General features: G+C 35.9%; 1 protein-coding gene across 5 annotated transcripts; it reads right to left on the bottom strand.

Annotated features, from left to right (window-relative positions):
* Positions 1-2327: 2327 nt before the first annotated feature.
* Positions 2328-22525, bottom strand: septin7b (septin 7b). 5 transcript variants are annotated; one of them, XM_065298890.2, is made up of 15 exons: positions 22420-22525; positions 20433-20449; positions 20168-20270; positions 16596-16702; positions 15777-15877; positions 15485-15619; positions 13728-13845; positions 13277-13369; positions 12734-12830; positions 11001-11052; positions 10759-10884; positions 9622-9642; positions 8695-8830; positions 3521-3654; positions 2328-3288 (listed from the first exon to the last, which is right to left on the bottom strand). In XM_065298890.2, the coding sequence occupies exons 1-15, from the start codon at positions 22421-22423 to the stop codon at positions 3249-3251; spliced, it is 1284 nt and encodes a 427-aa protein (XP_065154962.1). In that variant the 5' UTR covers positions 22424-22525; the 3' UTR covers positions 2328-3248. The 5 variants fall into 5 exon arrangements, with proteins under 5 accessions (XP_065154962.1, XP_065154958.1, XP_065154959.1 ...); XM_065298886.2 differs by having other exon boundaries at positions 20168-20267; positions 22420-22519; XM_065298887.2 differs by having other exon boundaries at positions 20433-20446; positions 22420-22497.
* Positions 22526-23196: the final 671 nt, after the last annotated feature.

Below are 23196 nucleotides of genomic sequence, written 5' to 3'. Positions count from 1 at the left end.
GCCTACGGTGGCCGTCAGGTTTGAGTGACATTTTCAAATAAGAGCACGAAATAATCTCGCCTGTTAAATTTTTATTGGTTTTTAATGTTTAGTGTTCATTTTCATTTATTAATATAGTAATGACATACATATCTGTTTGACATTAAGTTTAAATTAAATTTGTGGGTTTAATGTAAAACGCAATGTAACCAGGTAAGATAAGAAGTTTCCACCTCATAGTAATAACATCAATGATTTGGTAAGATAAATATTCTGCTTCAACCTTTAAAACAATTCTGCTTTTTCCTTCTAAGTTCTTTTTAAGAAGAAGAAAAAAACACAGTGACTTTGACACATTCAATCAATAACGTGTGCATGAATTCATGGCTGAAACTTATTTTACTTTATTTATTTATTTTTAATAAAAATGAATAAGCAAGGCAGTTAGTTGGATTCTGACATATATAGTGGCCACCAAAATGTTTAAACACCCAAGTCACACCTAAAAGTGTATGAATGTCATTGCATTAAAAAAATGTTAAATAGAAGTCAAACATAATTTCTCCAACCTATTTAAAACCTACTGTCCTGTCAAGAGGACATCCATTTTTTTTTCTTGATAATCATCAATTGTTTTTTCAACATAAGAGTCTAGACTTAAAATTTAGCAGAATTTCAGAAATGTCCATTAATTCTGACCCTTTCGCATCACAACCATTTCAAATCACAACTTTAATTTGATGTCCTTTGTAGTGGACATCATGACTTTGTATGTTTGTTTCACTTAATGTAATATGCAGTTCTGCATATGGATGCTGAGAAATTTTTAAATAAAATAATTTGTAACGCTTTACAGTAAAGTTGTATTTGTTAACATTATTAAATGCATTAACTAACATAAACCAACGAGCAATATAGTTTATCAGCATTTATTAATTTTTGTTAATGCGAATACATGTTCATGTTAGTTCATTGTGCATAAACAAGTGTTAACAACAAATACAACCTTATTGTAAATAATTAAAAGAAAGCCACATCCAGATGAGAGAATTAGGAAAGGTGCAATCCATTTCCCTTAAATGCTGGACGTTTCAAAATGTTTCTAGATCCAGAATCCCCGGATGCAAATCAGAACATTTGTTCCTATAGTGTCTCCAAGAAGTCAGAATGCTACATCAAATATCATCTTCGATCAAATATCTAATTTAAAACTCATATACACATGGTGGGGAAAATGAAATTGAAAACAAAAATGAATGTAAACATAAAATAAATATATGAAAATTTAATCAAAATGGCAAAAAAACTAAATCAAGATGGATGTAATTCAGAAAATTAAACATAAGTGTGTTTTTTTATTTTTTTGCAATGTGTTTGTTACCACCCCAACACAATTTTAAAACTTTTTCCTGGTTCTCTAGTCTAGAGGATATTATGGTAGTCTGCAAATTAATAATTTTTGATAACCATAAAATTAAAATGTCCAGATTTTTCATTCGGATTCGGAACAATGCTTGCATTTAATTATAATCACAAAAATCCTAGGAAACTATTTTGTGAAATATTTTGCTTGCAAGAGGAAGGGATGGAAATGTATCAACACCGCCCTCTACTGTTCAAAACAATTTAAGGCATGTTGAAGATTTTTTGGATATTCTTGTGCAGTTTTGTTGCCATTGAATTGAATAATTGGCTTATTAAATAGTGTATAAATGTTTTAAAAATGTATAATGGACACTATTTCAATATAGTATCTAGTTGAAGGTTGTTTTTATCAACTTACCAATTTATTTTATTTAAAAAAAGTTATTATAATTTTTGAAGAACAGGGTTCCCACTCGAATGTCAAATTCCCTGACTAAAAAGCTGAATTTCCATTACCTACGGCTGGAGCATGAATAATGTAGTGTATGCCTTAAGTTTATAAAAATGTATCTTAAATGCATAAAACGAATAAACAGCTGTTTAAGTTTAAGTTGTAGTTAGCGTAGGCTTGGATCCGGAAATGGTATTCCTTTCTTACGTCACAAGTTAACAAGCAGATACCATTTTGATAAATGAAAAACAAAAATTTAAAGCAACAAAAAAAAATCCCTGATATTCATGGAAAATATATAAGAAATTTCCTGACTTTCAATGTTTGGAAAAGACATTTTAAAATTCCATGATTCGTGGGAACCCTGTTCTAAATATTTAAGTATTAAAGCAATTATATTATTTTCAAGTGTCCGCTCTGTAACAATTTGTTTTCTTATACTAAACCTAATTATAATCAAGTCCTTTTCATTGTTAATATTTAAATATTATTTCCACCAATCGACACATCTTTCAGCAATCAACATTACCTCTACTTGTATCATCACAAGTTTATTAAGAGACTGTACAATACAAATGTAAAATAAAATTAAAAATACAGATATGGAGAACATAAAAGAAACAAACATCGCTCTGGACACATTTCGTCCTCGCTGAAAATACTGTACAGCACAGGTGAGGTTATATAGACAAACATGTTGACACCGCTCTTGCATAAACATGACCGTTCAAAGAATATTTCTCATGCTGTCGATGTATTTTAAAACACCAGTCTGCAGAGTATTCCAATAAACATACAAAAAATATTACGTTAGCTGTCTTGGTGTACGCGTACGTTTTTATATATAATATATAAAAATAAATGAAATAACATTAATGAAGTTATAGGAGGTGGTCAAAGAATATTGAATAAACAAGACTATATTTTGGGAACACTTCTGCAACGAGAGAAAAAAAAATGTAAATCATAAGCCATACGAGCAAATAATAGTTTGCCCATCCCCTCCAAATGTCATTTGTGCATTGAACAAACATTTGGCCACGTTACATGGGATTCTTCAAAGGTTTATGTTTAAAGGGGAAAAAAGTTCACACAGTCACAGGTTTTTTAGAAAACACACTTCTGTTAAGGAAGTGTTATTCAATTTATGAGTAAACGATTCAGTCACCAAAAAACAGTTCTAGTTAGAAGCGTTTTGGTATATAACTGGACATCAGTTGGTAAGTGATAAACAAACGTCTCAAGAACACAAAATAAATTCAGTATATATATTTTAGATTGGTGTGGGTTTGGCTTGCCTAGAGTTTGATAAAGGTAAACTCTTTTGTGGAAGTCCACGAACAGCTTGAAGGCCTCCGGCACAACACAGACGGTGAGTTTGCCCGAGGTCCGCACAGATATCAGGTCAGGGGGATTGGCCAATGAGAACAACCTGCTTGTCATTAAACTGCTTTTAAAAGATCTTCCCTTTCTTCTTATTCTTTTCCAAAGTCCTGTGGGAGGAGAACGAGAATAATGAGTTCAAAGTAGGAATGCAATAATATCTCAGAATATAATTTTAAGATCAAATGCATCAAAGTTTGATTTTAATCTCTGACATGATCTTAGTCAATATTAAATATACAAAGATTATTTTTCACAAAATATTCTTTACGTTACGTAGGATGATTTATGTAGAAAAGTAAAATCGCAGACTGGATAATTTTGTTTAATCTGACTACGTACAGTTTCTGCTGCTCCAGTATACGCTGCTGGGTTTCCCAGTTCACTCTCTCATCCTCAAACTGACGCCGTCTCTCCTCCAGCTCCTTATGTTGAGCCTCCAGGTTCTTTTTCATCTGCTCGTGACGTCGTTGCAGCTGAACATATCACAGTAATACAAGGTTAAAAGTGTGTCCCACAGGTCATTTATTATAGCATGTCCAAAATACCCTACAGGGGTGCAAACTCATCAAGGGGTGAAAAAGGTGACAAAGACACAAGCTCTCTCGCTCTCTTAATTATTTATTCATTTTAAATCTTATTAATTTTAGCATTCACTAATACATTTTTTTAAATTAAATTTTAAACTGTTAAGATTAGTTAATGCCATTGCATTTGGAATAGAAACAAAACCAGAAACGTTATGTTCCGGAACGGAATAGTTTATTTAAAATAATGATAACCGATTTTTTTTTTCGTTCTTTGACAAGATTTCTGTGCAATATGACTCTGTGAAGTTCACTTCCGGTCGTCGTTGACTCATCGGAGAAATGAGAAGCTTGCCACCAGCAAGTAGCCTACTCAAGCCCAAGTCTCTAATGCTCAATCATAAGAGGTAAATATCTCCCAAGTATCTCAAGATGTTTGTTTTTTTAATACTAATTAGTGGTGGTACCCATGGTTAGGCTCGCGTGCAATTTGCGGATTAATACGCACATTTAAATAGGGTGAAAGTTGATCATTTGCACATGTTTCAAAAGCTTGCAAATGTTAAACTTGTGTGAAAAACAATGAAATTTTTACTTTATGCGGAGCGACTGTTTATGCTGCATCTTCTTCCCGAAGCACCGTTTGGAATTTCGTTCTCCATCTGTGTGTGTGCGTGTTTAAGTGCACTCAAAAGTGCATACACAGAGAGACGGATATATATCATGGTTGCTGCAGGTTTTGCCAAGTCAAATTTAAGACTTTTTAAGACCTTTTTAAGACCATTATGAGTGAAATTTAAGACCAACGCGACACAATGATCTCAGAAATTCTATTATATATTATTATCTAAATTTTTTTGATAAATAAAATCCACTAATATGGGAAGATCAGTATGGTCAGCTGCTGATATGTGCCTTGTTATCATGTTTTACACTTTCCCCACCCATACGTTATATGCATAAATATGCGCTATACCGCCATCGCATTTATTCGCCTCTCTTAATTACACAATTATTAAATGAAAATTAAATTTACCATTAAAAGGCTGTTCATGGTTTGTTGGCTGTAGCCTCCCGAGGTCGCATTTGTAGGCTGCATATGTCATCAAGATTAGCAGATTAAAGTCAAGTGAGTAAACGCGCATGAAGCAGTAAGGTAAACAAAAGCTTCCTAAGTGAAAACTTTGTAACACTAAATTTGACTCGTTGTTGGTGGCTCGGGACTCGACGGCCTGACTGTTTAAGTTGATTTTCAATAAAGCAGTGTTGATTTTTTCGCTTCTGGGTCCTCTGTTTCAGAACCTGGCAAATGCTTATGTAAGCCACGGGCTAGTTGGTTAAATAAACACAGAAAAGATTTTTGCTTATACAAAACTGCATTTAAGGTTTGTTTCTCGCCAAACCTACAGTATACAGTCAGATCACAACACCTGAAATATAGCTTATGGCATGAATTGTGTGGATTATAATAGCCTACATTTGTATCCTCTTTAAAAAATAATGATTTGGATTGAAATGCGATTCAGTGACGCATGAAGTGCGGAACTTTTCTTTTTAGAGGCCCGCCCATCAAACACTTTCTTCCTCCGTCGCGGATTAGTTCTACAGCATTTTAAATTACTATTTTATTTTTTGCGGACAACGCTTTTCAGGAATAAACGGAGGTAAGAAATTTAAGACTTGGGTTAATTAAATTTAAGACCTAGGATGAAAATCTGGCACTTTTTAAGGCCTTAAATTTAACTTTCTGAATTTTAGACTTTTTAAGACCCCGCGGGAACCCTGTATATGACATGGAACGTTATTACCGGTTCGGAAACTTTATTTATTTGTTCTAACTGGTTCAGGAACGTCAATTTTAGGGTTGAACCGAAAACCTGAAACGTTAAAATCCGATTTCTGTTCGGAACGAACCAATTGAGAAAAAAATCTGGTTCAAAGCCCTGGTTAATGCACCACAAACTAACATCCTTTACTGTTATGACATAAACAAGAATTAATAAATGCTAATATACAACATATGTGTTCACAATGCATTTACTAATGTGAACAAATACAACCCTTTTGTAAGGGGTGTGATGAGATCTCGCGAGATTAATTATGTCATGAGATTTCTCGTGGGGGTGAAATGCTGGCCGTTTCTCAAATAAAAGACTGCATCCTTCGGAGGTCGCATTTCCAAACTGCATTTACATCACAAAGACTGTCTTATTAGAGATTATTAACAATTATAAAGTTTACTAATTATTTAGTTAATCGCGAATTGTTGTAATATGCTCATGATAATGATCTGAAATAAACCTTGATGACGTATGCAGCCTGCATATGCGACCTCCGGAGATGCAGCTTCTGTTTGACCCTTTTACAGTGCATGTATTATATTTGTCTTTTACTGCGTTTGCTTTTTTGTTTGGGTTTTCAATAATGTTCGTTTGTGAACTCGTATGAAGTCTGAGACACGATGTGTTTGTCTGTTGATCAGTGTCAAATGTGAAGTCTCAGCAGATTAAACCTTCACTCAGAGTTTACATGATTTATGTCTGCATGTTCTTGCTCAAAAATGACAGTGGCTGTATCATTTCTATTGTAAAGAAATTGACATATATTAAATATTCAAATGGCTTTAAACATTGTTTGACTAAAAATAAGCATTTCTCTCAGTCTAAAGTGAAAGTGAAGATAGCGTCCGCGAGACGAGTCCACTATCGCCCCCAGCAGGCATTTGTTATAATACATACATAATGCTTTTTATTTATAGGCCACAAATGTAATGTGTTTGTTAATGTAATGTTGTTAAATGTAACTTGATTTTAATACTTTATTTGAACCAATTATTATTGCATCTTCGTTAATATGTATTTTAAAGGCTATTGTTACTTGGGTCTATTTATTTTACCCAAAAATAAAATCAGTTATCAAAATAATTGTTAAGGACAGTCCTTGATTAGTTAAAACATTTAAAAGTAATGTGATTTCAGTTTCTTATTCATTTATTTTATCATTGAGGATTTCTTAAAAAGTGTGAAAATATTGTCTCGTCTCGTTCTCGTGAACCCAATCTTGTGTCTCGTCTCGTCACACCCCTAGAAATTTGTATTTCATATTATTCAGTACACATAAACAATTCATTTAGGGTTTGTTCTGTTCACAGCCACAGCTCTAATACAGTATGAATATGAACTCTGAACGAGAAACTCAAATCAAACCCGTGTACAATTCAACGTACAAATCTTATTAAAGATAAAAAAGTGATTTAGTTAAGAGCAGTGAGAGATTTTCTCTCAATGCTGTTTGATTACACAAGTGACAGACAGGAACAAAATTAGGTAACTTCCACTTTAAAGGAGCATTTCACCCGTAGAAACATTAATCTTTATTGAAAGTGTGTCATATTTGTAGTCGAAATGTAACATACATTTAGAATTTGGAAAAGGGGTGTTTGTAGTCTCACCCCCTCAACAAAGATATTGGACTTCCTTCTTTCAATGATGCAAAATGATGATTTTTACATCATTGAAAGAAGGAAGTGCAACACTAAAATCTGTATTTCTCCTGTCTCAGCGGCAACTGAGGAAATTATGCATACCCATTCAAAAACATGACTGGGGTTCTAACTATACAAAGCTTAATGCAAATGGGTGAAGTTTCCCTTTAAGACCAAAGTCCAGATCTAATAATCCATACTGTTACACATGCGTTTTCTCTTTTAGCTGTTTACTTTCTCTTAAGACCTAAATGGTCATGTTCATGAGGATACTTAAGACGAAAATTTTGACGCATGTGTGTATTTAAGGCTAATACAGCGGCAAAAATACTCACAAGCTCAATGAGAAGCGGATGTGCGGCTTGCACGCTTCTCTCACACAGAAACAGCAAGCTTTTGTTAAGTTTTTGTGACCACGTGCACAGCAACATAGGCGCTTAACCTCAATTGAGAAAATACTATGAGTTAAGGGCTCGTTATAGTCCTGCGTGGGTCCTACAGCGTAGCCGCGACGGCGTAGGTTCCGCGTCGGTTTTCATTTATACTTTTGCGTCGTCGTCCGCGTCGACGTGCAAACACACGCACAGACCGCTAACCACACGTGTAACCACAGTAGCAGCGCAAACGTCAAAGAAGAAGCAGCTTAGCAAGTTAACCCACAAATGAAGAACAAACAGCAACTTGTTGTGTATAATTTGAGAAAGACCAGCAATGATGGAAGTAAATAAACAGCGACTTTTAATGCAGTTTGAGTTAAAACACTCCTCAACTTGGCTCATCTTTATTTTAGCTACGGCGTAGAACCTATTCACGACTATGAATCGGGTCAATCTGCACAGGCTGCAAATAATGTGACTATAAATTGTTAAACATAAGCCCCCAAACTGGCTAGTGATTTGACATCATTACCACAATAGACATAATTTTTATATTTTCATTCACTGTGACCCTGTCGCAGACCCCCCCCCCCCAATTTTCAAAAACTCATCGGATCTAGACAAATCACAAGATTGACCTATTTTGGATCCAAAACAGCGAATTTTGCTGAAAGGTGACAAGTTTGCACCCCGATCCTATTTGGGTGCGCTGTTTTTGTGTCTGTACCTTTAAATGCAAATGAGCTACTGCTCCTCACTCCTTTACCAAATAAGACAGTGAGCACTTTCACTTACAATAGATCTGATTCTTGTGAAAGCAGTCTTTGACAATAGTATCTCACTATTGAGATATGACATATAGCATACAACTTGCTGAGGGCAGAAACTGTGGTAATGTAGGACTGTCAGTCAGTGGCTGTGGGCGGGGCTTTATCAGTATGACATCACATTAACAACAGAATAAAAACGGCATGTCTAATGAAACTGCTTTGGTTTACTGGGGATTTAAAAAAAAGGAGTGGGTGGATTTTGTTGTGTTCACACAATGCCAAGACACATTTATGTCTAAACACCTTATAAAAGTGGATTTTGCATAATATGTGACCTTTGATGGTGGAAGAACAGTACCTCTGCTTCTGAATCTTTTAGTTTCTGGATCTTCTCCTTGACTTTCATCTCAAAGACTTGCTCCATTTCCATCTCCATCTTCTTCATCTTGGACACGTGCTCTCTTCTCTCTTCCTCCATCTGTGCAAGAGGGCTCCTAGAATCGACACACACGATTTACAAGCATGAAAACATGTTTCAACAGTTCTCACGGATGAACGCCCTTCTGCGTCTTATAAGGACAGGCGAAGATTGTGGCGAACCAACAAAGCCTTCAAGCCAAAGAACCAAGATTGCCCAACTCTCATCATAAAAATGAGACCAATGTGAACAATGTGCTTAATACAGCTAAACTCTCAAGACTTACTATGGGCAGTGCTGCTAATGTAAAAAACCCCAGAGGAACCTAAAAGCTGCGGCAAATAGATCGGCACAGACTGCATTAATGGCAAAAGCATTTAGCTGATCCGAGTTAGTGAACATAAAAGCTGTGACGATGTGAAGAAGCAACATATACGTCAGGCAGAAATAAGGATGGGGATCCTATAGATGAATTGTGATTTGACCAATTCAGACAGATTCATACATTATTCCCAATGTGCATCAATTTAGTATTTGTATGTTGAAGTTATCATTCCAATTTAAAAAATAATTTCACAAACATAAACTGGATGGAAAGAGAAAAGTTGTAATCTCAAAATTTGTGAATAAATGCAGAATCATTTTGTGAAATAATTTTTCTATGGCGAAGTAGAAGAAAAACTTTAGCATAATGTGCCTGTCCCGATTAAACAGATGTGTCTATTACTCCCCAGAGAAATCACACATGAAACTGGTGGGAAAAGAAGGTAGACAAGACACAAATGACGGACACCAGAAGCACTGTTCCCAGAGGAAGAGAGGATCTGCACTACGCAGGGATTCGGAATAATGTAAATGACCACTTACATGCCATCAACCGTGTCATTTCTAAAAGACAAAAACACACACACACTTAGCATGCTTAACAACAGTGTACACACTTAAGAGCAAAATCATCTCAGTTAAGTAAGAGGAAACACTAGACTGAATGACAAGACTCGATGTGGTTTCCTGCAAAAGAATTTAAGGTTTGTTATGAATTGTTGACAACTTGGAAACTGCAGCGTGACCGCAAACGCTCATGCATGTGCATACGTGCTTGTGTTAGGAGTTTTGCATTTATGAAGTTAAAGAGGACAGCTGCAGGCAACTGTAAAAGAATATCTTTATATAAACCTCCTTAAAATAACCAGAGATTATCATTAAGAGACCATGAAATCTGTTTACCGTTTTAAAGCTTGTTGTGCATTATTCATCAGATTATTCTGCCTCTATAACAAGTTTACTTTTCATCTAACGTTTTAATCCTGTGTTTTTTTGTTGATTATTATGTTTAATTCACAGTATAAACTGGTTGTGGAGAGCGCACAGGTTAACTGTAAAAACAGAAGTATGCTGGCAACAAACTTAAGTCTGGTTAACAGCGTGCTCAGACAGGATATGATGCAATGACATAAAGGGTGGTTTCATAATAATCCAGGACTAGGCCTTAGTTATATTAGGTGATGCAAGTAGTTTTTACAAACATACCTTACAAAAACAATACTGGTGTGCATCTTAAAGGCGGGGTGCATGATTTTTGAAAAACACTTTGGGAGTCGGGCCGAGTAGCAAAACACACCTGTAGCCAATCAGCAGTAAGGGGCGTGTCTACTAATGGACATCGTTGCCTGGGTTGCATATGTGTGGGGTGGGTCTATCAAAAGAAGGTCCAGATTCTATTGGGGTAGGGGCGTGTTTGTTTAGGTGATTTTAAATATCAACATTGGCTTTCAGAGATCATGCACCCCACCTTTAAGACAAAACAAAGATTGATATATGTTAAGAAATATAAGGTGTTTTTATATTAAGGCAGCTCAAACATACTTTTAATCTGGGACTAGGATAAGGCCTCTGCCTGGGGAACTGCCCCAAAATGTTAAAATTATAACCATGACAACTAAAAGATTATTTAAATAATATGGCGATTTAAAGCACCATAGACAACATAATAAATGCACATACTTGGTGAGCTGGCCTTTGGCTTTGTTGTTGTCAATTCCGTTACAGGTAACGGCCGCCAACTTCCTGCTTCTGTAGTTCTCATAATGGACATTATTTGTTACGTCCTTTAAGTCCTGCATGTGGGTCCTGACACAAAACAAATAGTTGTTAAAGCTCCTCTACTCCTGGAAACAAGATTATGTCATATTTAAGTGGGACTCAAACTCTCTTTATTAATCGACTGTCAGTGCATATGTTTGTACCTGATGAGCATGTTCCTTAAGAGAGTAAAGTCACAGTGTTCTCCATTTTCAACTGTGAAAAGAAAAAACAATCAATTCTTAGAGGCTAATATTCATGCCTCTGATCTGACCTGCGAATTCGTATCACATGAAGACATGTGACCAATAGAAGATCGATACATCACAGCATTGCCTTTTCAGGAAGAGGAAAATAACAGTATCACACAATCCCATTTTGTACAGAAATAACAAAAAAATCATCATATTGTGGGATCGCATAGAAATTTCACACCAGGGGTCTCCAAACTTTTTGTGAGCAAGGGCTACCACAATAAATAAAACAATAGTAAGATGTAGTTTTTTGATATGATCTACATACATAAAAGGAGCCAAGCTAATATAAATATAAATATGTAATAAATAAATATTAATAATAGAATTTAATAGAACGTGCCTGCGGGCACCATGTTGGAGACCACTGGTCTAGAGTAGGGGTGGGCAGTATGACCAAAAATCCATTTTACGAAACAAGTCATTTTATTTCACAGTAGCGGTATATTTCACAGTACACACGTTTTTCAGTTTATATTGTTTTTGGATTATAAAATATTTCAGACATTTGCCACTCACTACAGCTTTTAACTTACCGGTAATGCTCACCACAATTTTAAAATATGGGAGAGTTAAAGCTAGTGTTAAAGTAAAAATGCCAAGAAGTTTAACAACAGCTTAAGTCTTGATATTAATTTTATAGACTATTAATATGCATTCATTGTATTTTGTATTTATGCATACAGTACATAAAAATAGGCTAAAAGTAAAATTAACAGGTATGAATACATGCACAAACCTACAGGCATGATAAATACCTGTATATGAGAGATGGATGTCTAGATATAGATATTATAAATATGACTGGTGCTATGAGGTGATGACCATGAATTCTGTTTTAAGGTCTTGACGCCCTTTACTTTCCATTAGACCTTAACCGTCGTTGCGTCTCTTTCTCGTCTTTCTGATCAAATATGTTTTAACAATTAGCATATGTTGCGTCAAACTACATCGCTCCAGCAGCGAACGAGTCACTGATATAAACGCAAGTTTTGTCTTAGCTTGCTTAAAGTATAGACAACTTTACAGCTATTAGCATTGTATGCGAGAAGAGCGTTCTTAATTTGGCGATGCACCTCGACAGACTGCTGCTGCATGAGCACACAGAGAGAGAAAGAGCGAGCGAGAGAGACCCACGGTGGATTTACAGGCGTTTATTATGAAATTACACAAATAACTCATAAAATAATTCACGCATAACAAATTAACGTGTTTCTCCTTCACACTCAGTGTAACATGTGGGAGTGCAGAGTTAGCCACGCCCACTTATTTACACTCAACAGTATGCATGGAATAGAAAAATCTGTTTCGTCTGACATTTTATTTCACGGACCATGACGTAAAAAATTTATTAAACAATTTAACAATGCAATATTAAAATTACTTTTCATGAGCATGACGTTCCCATAACTTTTTCAAAATTGCATTACTATAAAGACCTTCTACAGGCATGGAAAGCATCATTTTAAAACACGTTCTTTGCTCTTACTATCATTTCCTGTTCAATTATATACTGTATATTTAAATAAGCCAACAAGTATTCCAAGCTAAATTTATTCACAGCTAAATTTACAGCTATATATAGTAAAACTACAAAACTAAATGTCACACATTGAAGTTGAACTATGGCCTAGTGCATTTACCTTCTGCCACACCCCATGGATACTGCCTTCCTCGAACCTTCTTGCCGTTCACCTCGATGATAGTGTTACTTCCAACCACAGCCAGGGGCAACCGATCCTTGTAAGAGAAAGAGAGAGACACAGAGAGAAAGAAAGGGAGAAAGAGTCACGGATGACCGAATACAAGGAATATGCAACATCAGCATGCAGAGCCTGGCAGACCTTCAATGTGAAACCATTCAGACCTTTGCAAGTGTATTATATTAATAAATTCGCACTATTCCTTTATACGAGCAGCATATAACAGGGGCAAACTATAGTACAGCAAAATCATTTTTAAGGATAGTCCAATTCATAATTGAATGACTCGGTTACAGCAGATTGTAATTTTGCAAGACAAAATTTGGTTTGGCCCATAATAGAAAATATCATGGAAAAAAAAGATGTTGATACACATAAAGATGAGCAAGCATAAAGTGAAAGAAATGATCATATCTACTTGATACAAGAAACCTAGACTAGAGTAAAAATCAGATGAAAACTACAGATGTATGAAACTCTTACTTTAATAGTTTTCACAATCTTGTTCTCTTCCTCATCATCCGTCTCCGGAAACTCGTAGATTTTGATCTTGTGCTCCAGGATTTCTCGCATAATCTGGAGAAAGAGAAACTACTTATAAAAAACCAAAACACTACATGATTCCATCAGGCCAGAAATCAACCTCAGGAGGATGACAAAAGCTTTTGTTTAGGTTGAAGACATCCTTTGTTTATATATTTGAGGCTGTGCTGAGATGATCTTTCCTGTCTGGGTAGTAAAGCTGCTCTCGTGCTGGATCCAGCAGTGATAATACCTTGACAGATGGCTAAACACTCGTACACACACACAAACACACACACACACACACACACACACACGCACACACGGCGTTGAAGCCCTGAACTCCTGCAGTCTTCTCTACTAAACGAACAGGACTCGTCAAACTAGAGTTCAGAGATTGCAACCAGCTGACCTGTTTCTTGAACTGCTGGCACTCTTCAGGGGTGAGGGTATCTGCTTTGGCAATCATTGGGATGATGTTGACCTTCTCGTGCAACCTTTTCATGAATTCAATGTCCAAAGGTTTCAGTCTGGTGGATAAAACGCAACAGTGATAATAGCACCTTATTATACTTGGTAATGGTATTATTTCCACTTGTGACCCATAGCTTTGTGTACAATGCTTTTTGCTGGCTCTCTTGCATAAAAGCATCTGCTAAATATGAATGCTACTGTTTGTTCTGATTATTATTTTTGATAAATGTATTTACTTCATCACATTGCTGTTCCTGCTATTTTATAAAAGCAATAAACCAGGAAGAGCTGTGCATTTGATTGATTTTAACACAGTAAGAGGGAGTTCTGCTTTAAAGGTGCACTGTGTAATTTTAAAAAGTATATTTTGACTGAAATGCAATATAATATACATATCTATATTATCAGTGGTGTATAAAACCTTACATAATGAACCGTATTGCTTTTATTACATTAGAATAAGCAGTTTTTATCAGGGGTGCACGTATATATTGGCCGATGATGCCTGCTATGCTTCTCAATGAATTACGGTGAAATGCCGCTACATCCAAAAGCCAGAGGGCGCTCTTGTGCAGAAACTCAAATATGGGCCGCAGAAGAGCCACCATTATGCGGCATTCACACTAGAAGAGGCGGCAAGTGCAAGTGATTTACATGTTAAGTCAATGCAAAGACGCGAATGGGTACCTTGAGGCACGGTGCGATTGACGCGGAACATGCGGTGTGGGTGGTGCGTTCTGTGCGAACTAAGCGTTGCTGCACGAAACGCGCGAGTTCAAAAATCTGACCTTTGGCAGATATTTGCGCAGCCGTAACCAATAAGGAGCTTGCACTAGTAGTCACATGATTACAGGGAGCGAGCGGAGTTACAGAAGCCCCTCCCATGACGCGAATTTCCACATTAATGTCTTGAATGACTATAATTTCACACGCTAATGAAGCGAGTAAACTCAAAATGTTCATGTCCAACTACACGCGTATAGCACGTTTTTGCCGCATTTACTGCGGCTGGTATGAACGCACGGTTACACACGCAACTATGACACACAGCTTCAGGATATTGCTTAAGCATATATTTATATTGCTGGTCTTCAAACCTTTTCAGGTGTTTTCATGATAATAAAGAATTTGTATAATGATTATCTTTGACGAGTGTTGCTTTTTCAAATGCATGTTATAAACGACTCAAACTAACAGTGATTTCAGATCGATAAGGACTTACTGATCAAAAGTCGTAGTACATGAAATAACTGCATAATATTGGCTGTGAGATTCAGAATATTTATCTGCCAGGTATTATTAGTGTATATCAGCATTTATTGTCATATCCCTACAACTTATTAATTATTACGTTAAAAAAAATCAAGAAAAAGCAGACAATTAAAAGAAACCTAAGAACTGTTTAAATATAGGGCAAAGACGAGACATACTACTGACAAAAGTGGAAAAATCTTCGCAACAAGTATAATCAGCCAGGCTGTGCAAATGACTGTGTGCATAAAAATGAAGTATACTCATGTCTAAAATATGGGATATAATATAAATGCAGAATGACTACACACAAAATAAAACAAATTCAGAGACCCATCCATCAACATAATCTGACCAAAAACGGTCACAGGAGACACATTTAAAGCACATGGTGTAGCAGGTGTAACCCTACAGACAAAGCGAAAGAAATATCAGATCACTGACCCATGTCCTGAGGGTGCGATGAAATATAAACAGCAATGCACTCTGCTGTCCGGCATCTGCCGTCTGTTCACGCGTGACTCCGCATTCAGATAATCCTCAAATTTACTGTCGATGTGATCGATGACCGGCTGCCAGCTGAAGCAAAATCCACACATACGCAGATTAGGGTCAGGCACTTAATTCAAACAAACACTATTGTGTTTGTGTGAAACCTCACAAATGTGCTTAATTACATCAAGTAACCTGTTGTGAAATTATGATGAAATTATGAAAGTGTTGAAACTGTTCTCACCAGTTGCTGTTGTCCACAGCATCACCGAATCCTGGTGTGTCCACTATTGTCAGCAGAAGCTGGACACCTCCCTCCTTCATCAACACTTTGGACTGCTCCACCTGCCAAACACACAGATTATAAACTAAATCAATTACATTTTCAACAGAGGCAATGGGCTTTAGCTGTGCACAAATCAAAGCTAAATTTCAACTTCGGCACTAAATGTGTATACCTGACAACCACATAGAAATTATTATATTTATAACCCTATTGTTAAGATTGTTACAATTCCCATCCCTATATGTGTGTGTGTATTTATATTTCAATTATTATTGTTGTTGCAAAAAGTATATGATGCATTTAATCTGAAACATTAATGCAAATCTAATTGCTGCTTAATATATCAGCTGTTTACATAAAAGCTCTATAGCTTCTAAGACATTTTTTTATCAGTTTTTTATTGAGTTGTACAGACTACTTTTATAACAACTTCATGTGCTTTTGAAACATTATGGGTCTTTTGAAAAGTTTGGTGAATGATAAAAAGAAAATTAGCATACAGCAGAAAGGTATGTAAAACACTTTAAAAGAGTCACTCTAAAAGCCACAAGTTCAAACTTGTAGGTAAGAGCACTATACTATTACTGAAGTATGCTGGCAGAAGCCAAGTATAGTGGCGCAGGAGCCTTGGCGTGTCTTTGTGGTCCTAATCGATGCTGTCTAAAATCCTTTATAGACCTAATTTTAATTAAAAACTTGAAGGTTTTTGCAACTTACCGTTTACAAAGAACACGCAAACATCTATTAATATTAAATAGACAAAACTAAGCACCATACCTGAACTGTCTTCTTAATTCGATGTGAAGGTCCAGGATACTCTCCAGCGTACAGTTCCGTCAGAAACAGAGAATTTATCAGCGTGGATTTGCCCAAGCCTGATTCTCCTGAAAAAATAAGAAAGAAAACAAAGAGAAACTTGAGGATAAGGAATTTTTATAACCCAGCTAAATTATAAAAACAGTAATGAAGGTTTTGGATCTAAAGAAAGTGTCGAGCCATTATTAATATTCTACAGATAGTTGGCCATTTGGATTATTAACAATTTAACTACCTCATTTATCAACCATGTTGACTTTCAACGCATAGATAAAGAAGAAAGCATAGTATTATTGAATAAATAGAATTATTAATAAAATGACAAAATGGCAGATTTTTATAACATGTATTTAAACCCAAAACCGTAAATAGCCTCTCTATTGCCATCTCTGTTTGAAACATAAAATTGCAGTTCTTTGCAGAGAAATTTACTGTATGCGGGCTGTGTGGATGAATCTGATCTGTGATCACCTCATAAGAGCATATGCAACAAAAATGTCATCTGAACAAGTAATATATCTGCAGCTTCGTTCTGACTAAATTAATACATACATTTAAATAAATTAACATATACTTTCTGTTGGTTGACGTGAACAGTAGCGCACAACTCTAATATTTCTCACTTTACATAATTTCAGGGTTCCCACACCTTAATTAACTTCAAATTCAAGGACCTTTCAAGGACTTTTCAGGTCAAATTCCCTCAAATTCAAGGACTAAATGTGGGGACACATTTCAAGTGAGAGCAAGGTTACATCGTGCTACCTTTTAAGATACATTGTTACAGTTCCCTTTCGAGGGAACTCGCGCTGCTTCACTGCGGTGACACTTTGGGGACGCCTCCAAGAGTAAGTGCGTCTGAATGTGTATGTCAAATTCAACCAATAGTGAGGCTTAATGACAAAGACAGGGTGATGCGGAAGCCAGGAAGTATATCGCTATCTGAAATATTTTCCAAGACGGCGTTACAGGGACCCAGGAAGTATGGCAAGGGAGACGCAGCAAGTATGGCAAGGGAGATGCAGCGTCTCGTTCCCTTTTCATTTCAGAATTTTTATGATATTATCCTACACTACACAGGGAAAAATATGGATTTTTTCCAGAAAAATTCTTGCATAAAATAGATGCAAGCACTTTCAATGGCCTGTATCTATGTATGTTTATTTGTAAAAATTTCCCAGGGCCTTGAATTTTTCCCCCAGATTAACAAACTTTTAAGGATTTCAGGGAGCCGTGGGAACCCTGTAATTTGCTTGGCTCCGACCATTATTATAAGCCTACCGTTGCGAATCAGAGTAAGGTAAGAAGAAAATTTTGAACACTGATTTTGGGGCTGTGTCCTGGACAGGTTATGCGTTATAGTTATGCGTACATCATTATAGGTATGCGTCCTATGGACCTAGGTTACGCGTCAGTTTTCATATATACTTCTGCCTCGTCGTCTGCGTCAACGTGTAAACACAGCGCGACCGTCAATGAAGAAGCAAATTGTCCAGTTTACCCACAAACGAAGAAGCATAAGCTTGTTGTGTATGTTTTGAGCTGTTAAAATTTTGTTGAGGTGCACGTCAGGCTACGCACAAGCTACGGATAACCTACGGTGTAGACCAGGGTTCCCCAAATCTTACCCTGGAGGGCCGGAGCACCACAGAGTTTAGGTCCAACCCTAATCAGACTTACCCACCTGTGATTTTCTAGTGATCATGAAGGACCTTGATTAGCTTACTCAGGTGTGTTTGATCAGGGTTGAAGCTCCTGCCCTCCAGGGTAAGGTTTGGGGAACCCTGGTGTAGACCTTACGCATGACTATAACATGAGCTTTAGTTTAATTAGGACATTTAACTAGTTTCAACAAACATGCCTTACTAAAAACATTACTTGTGTGCATTTTGAGGCAAAACAAAGGGCACTGATGTATTTTAAGATATGTCAGTGCAAGCTGTTTTCAGTTTGGACAGCTCTTACATTTAACCCCGTTATGCATTTACTCAGCAACTAATTTTTACTCATTTTTATTTTGATGAACACAAAAGAAGATATTTGATAAATAATGGTAAGCATACAACTGCCGTAACCATTGACTTCCATAGTAGGAAAACAAATATTATGAAAGTATTGTGACAAATGATGAAGATATTTTGATAAACATTCAACGGTACCCATTGAATTCCATCGCATTTCAAGGTCTTTATTTTTTTTTGCCAGAGCAACCTACATCGCCTGGAATTCAAAGTAATTTGTTTTTCCTACTATGGTTACAATCAGCTGTGTGCTTACAATCACTAATCAAAATATCTTTTGTGGGTTTTGTATGTCAGAAAAAGAAATTCATGAGAAAATGATTACAGAATTTAAATTTTTGGGTGAAATATCCCTTTAACCAAATAAAGTTCCAGACAGAGACCAGCTTTAAAATGTTCATGTGAAATATTGTGTGGGTCACAGCTGTATCAAACTGACCCTAGACAGCCATTCATCTGAAAGGCATTCTCTTCCCACAGGAACTGTTAGTGCAACTCAAAATGCTTGACCATTTCATTCCTTTCAAATGCAAACCCTGATTTTAAGTAAATAACCAACGTAACACTTTTAAGTTAAAACGTTATAATGCATGCTGGTCAAAATGCTTTTTTTACTATATATTAATTAATTCTGTCAACTCAGTGGTTGTCGGTGAGAACTAAAAGAGTCCAGCATTCATCTGCACAGTCTCACGCAGTGAGGTCAGCACATTAACTAGAGTAAATTGCTTCTGGCAGGGTGAGTGGCTGGCACCATAACAGACTTGGCACTCATCCATACCCAAACATTAAAGCAACAACTGGGTAAAGTCAATGCCCACACAATGCTGCCAATCTGTTTATAAATCAGCTAGAAAAATAAATGCACATTAAAGAAAACATTTTAAAATTCTTGGAACTTCATTACTGGGATATATTTGAGTAAAAATAGCAAACTTAAAACAATAACAAAAACACATCTCATTGCATAAGACTGACTTCATTTATCCAAAACCACTAATAACATTTTCAAAACCATAATATATTACATCAGCATATTTTAAGGCTTTGTACTAACAAAATATGCACAACCAAGTATGCATAATATCTTTAGCACATCTTCACAAATGCAGGAGATGTCGCCACAGCTCTCACACAGAGCTGAAGACAGCACAACCCTAAGGTTTCATACAAGAGAGATTGCATGTCTCTGTAAACTCATTTATCTGTTACAGAATCAACTTTAACATTAAAGCCATTCTTTACTAAAAAGTCCTTGCATTTTTCAAGATGAACAGGATGTGAAATCACAGCTATTTAACCCCTGTTTCCTGTGTGGTTATCCAAACAGCATTTAGACCAAATGTCAAGAATGTAGACTCACAACTGGCAAACACTCAAAACTAGACAGGAAGCATTTTGAGTAATATAACTATAGTGCACACTGGATCATCCCAAGCAGTTTGCATTCTGACTAAAGACACTGTAAAATATAAAGTAGAATCAAAAGTCAAAGGATGTTCGTTTTCTTACCCACAACCATCAGGGTGAACTCGAAGCCTCGTTTCACAGATTTTCTGTACACTTGGTTGGGAAGGCTTGCAAATCCCACATATGCCTCCAGATTCTTTTGCTGCTGAAAACAGGCAGACAAACACTTTAAATTAGGTAGATGTGCTGGTTTAAGCTCACAGATCCAACCATTATGCAAAACAGACAGAATCTTAACTCTTAAACAAACACATTGATGATTTCCTGAAATGAACATGTGCACATTATATGGTCTGTGTTGTCTTACCGGAATACTTACTGCTGCTTAAAAAATCCAAGTGAAGGCCGATGTTGGTAATGGGCAACGAGGCAAATCGACACAACAAAATGAAGTTGTCATGATGTTCAGCGTATCCAAGTGGTCCGAAGATTTCCAGTGAGAGAAAAAAATTGATGTCAACAGTCATTACATACAGAGGGTTTGCTAAGTGGTAAAAAGCAGGTAAATTGACAGATGACACCACAGTAATCTTATTAGGATTTACAGGATATAAAAGCCATTGTCAGACCATTACAGGCATAAAAAGTCCACATTTATTACTGAATGGATAAACTGGATCAAGCAGAGCGTGAAAAGCAGCTATCATGAGGTGAAACATTTAAAGTATCAATGGTTTCCACTGGTTACCATATTGGTTATGACTCATGAGTGAGTAAAATTTAACTGCAGCAAGTAAATCAAGAGTCAGCCAGAAGATGGTTTTAAAATGTGCAGCATCATGGTGTGAACCTGGACCACAAAACCAGTTATAAGTCGCACAGGTATATTTGTAGCAATAGTGAACAATACATTGTACGGGTCAAAATGATACATTTTTATGCCAAAATTCATAAGGATATTAAGTAAAGGTCATTTTTTATGAAGATATGTTGCATATTTCCTACAGTATACCAAAAATGTATTTATCATTAGTAATGTCTGTGTTGCAAAGGTCTTTATTTGGACAATTTTAAAGGCAAATTTCTCAATATTTTGCACCATCAGATTCCAGATTTTCAAATAGTTGAATCTTGGCTGAATATTGACCAAACCATAAATCAATGGAAAGCTTATTTATTCATATGACGTATAAATCTCCATTTCAAAAACTGACATTTATGCCTGGTTTTGTGGTCCAGGGTCACAAATGCAGAGTAAAATGTGATGGAGCAGAATATGAGAATAGCTGGTAAAATGCTTGACAGCACATTCAGAGGTCATATGGCTCTCTGCTGCTCTGTAGCATCCTTTAATGTTAGCAGCATCATTTATTTGGCATGATAATTTGGATTCTTAAATCTCTTGACTGCACTTTATAACGTTCCTTTATTAATTTATGTAGTTTACAGAAACCACATGCATTATTGAATGGAATGAGAAGTAATTTAAACCAAGTGGATCTACAAGTAACACGAATTATAAAACCAGATTAATGCCACGGTGTTGAAATGAGAAGTATAGACACATCTGCTTTCAAATGAGATTAACAATTCAGTTATTTAAATAAAAGATCTGTGTACAGGATGTGAGTCTAAAACCTGACCGCAGAAGTAGGTATGCATCAGTAAGCTTCTTATTGAGACATATAACATCTGGTTTTAAATGAGTGAATAAATGTCACTGATAAGCTTTAACACCAGTCTCTTATTTTCACCGAACTTCTTAAAAAAAACATTATAAGTGTTTCAAAATAACTTCTCAGCAAGGGTCCATGACATCTGGTAGATATAACAGTAGTCCATCCAAAAGAAACTGCTTTAAAATAACTTTTGTATGACACAAGATTTTACATTTGGGCAAGTCAGATTTACAGTTTAAATGTAAATGTGTTTTCAGAAGAACTTATTAAGTATTTACATTAAATCGTGCATTAATCTAGCAGTTGTGTAATTAGCTGCTAACCTGCATTAGCTTATCTCGCCTACGTGCTGGGAATAAGTGTTTTTGTAAAATATACAAATATGCTATGTTGCAAAAATTGAAACTAAAACGAAGTTAATTTGGTTAGGTTTGATCAATTTTAACGAAAATAAACCGTTTTTGGCTCCTGAATGACTGAAGAGAGAGAGAAAAAAACCTGACAGGAAATGCCTCGCGCGCTATCACTAACCTAAATTACTGTAAAAACAGCGCGAGGGCGTCGGTTTAAATAACGGAAAGGCGTCGAGTGGAGACGAACGTTACCGTTAACGTTGCTGGGGTTTAAAGGCGATAGTTAATAGATTAAAAAATCATAAAAGTGTGAGGAACTTACCCATAATATTGATGTTCAAGTGCCGCTTCAAAAACCTATCGCCCGTTGGCAGACCTACATTCCCCTTGATACCACTTCCGCAAAACTCGACTACGCCAGCGACGCAGATAGGCGTCAGTCGAATAGAGTGTAATTACGCAATGTACGTACCGTAACTTTGGTGAATAGCCAGTGAAAATCAATAAATCTCGCGATATTAAATACGCACGCACATTTGCACACGAGCAGATCAGAAAGAGAGATAAATCCCTTTAGTCTAAATTCGCAGCTACTACAAGCTATAAAATCTGAACTGCTTAACATAAAAGGCTTTTATGGTATAATAAAGTCTGGTAGGTTTGGGCCGACAAATTATACAACTATATTATCTAAAATAGTGTCATTTCACGTTGATATCATCTGAATGTTTAGGATATACGTTACTGCATGCCTGTGCAGATAGAACAGTTATTAAAATTAATGTTTTAAATATATATTATTTTTAAAATGATAAAATATAATATATTTAATAATACTTATATCTAATAATTATTATATTTTGGTATTTACACAACACTAATATTATATTAATAACATATAGTTGTAACTTTTATTAATTTAACAATACTTTTTATTAATAGATTTCTGTACCGTAACCCAGACTCTTACAGAGACGGCACCATGCCAAAAGAAATTAAATTGTTCATATGAAAATTGATTACAGAAAACAGCAAATCGATTATAATTATTTCTTCGTTTTAATTTTTTTATTTTAACTTTTTAATGTAGAATAAACTC

Source organism: Paramisgurnus dabryanus, chromosome 13, assembly GCF_030506205.2.
Source record: "Paramisgurnus dabryanus chromosome 13, PD_genome_1.1, whole genome shotgun sequence".
NCBI lineage: Eukaryota > Metazoa > Chordata > Actinopteri > Cypriniformes > Cobitidae > Paramisgurnus > Paramisgurnus dabryanus.
Note: the sequence above shows the minus strand (reverse complement) of the source record. Positions and strands in the feature narration are given on the sequence as shown.

Coding starts and splice junctions, on each gene's coding strand:
- septin7b (XM_065298890.2), bottom strand. Junction 13,846..15,484: donor ATCGCACCCTCAGGACATGG/GTCAGTGATCTG, acceptor TTTATCCACCAG/ACTGAAACCTTTGGACATTG. Junction 10,885..11,000: donor TTAAGGAACATGCTCATCAG/GTACAAACATAT, acceptor GTTTTGTGTCAG/GACCCACATGCAGGACTTAA.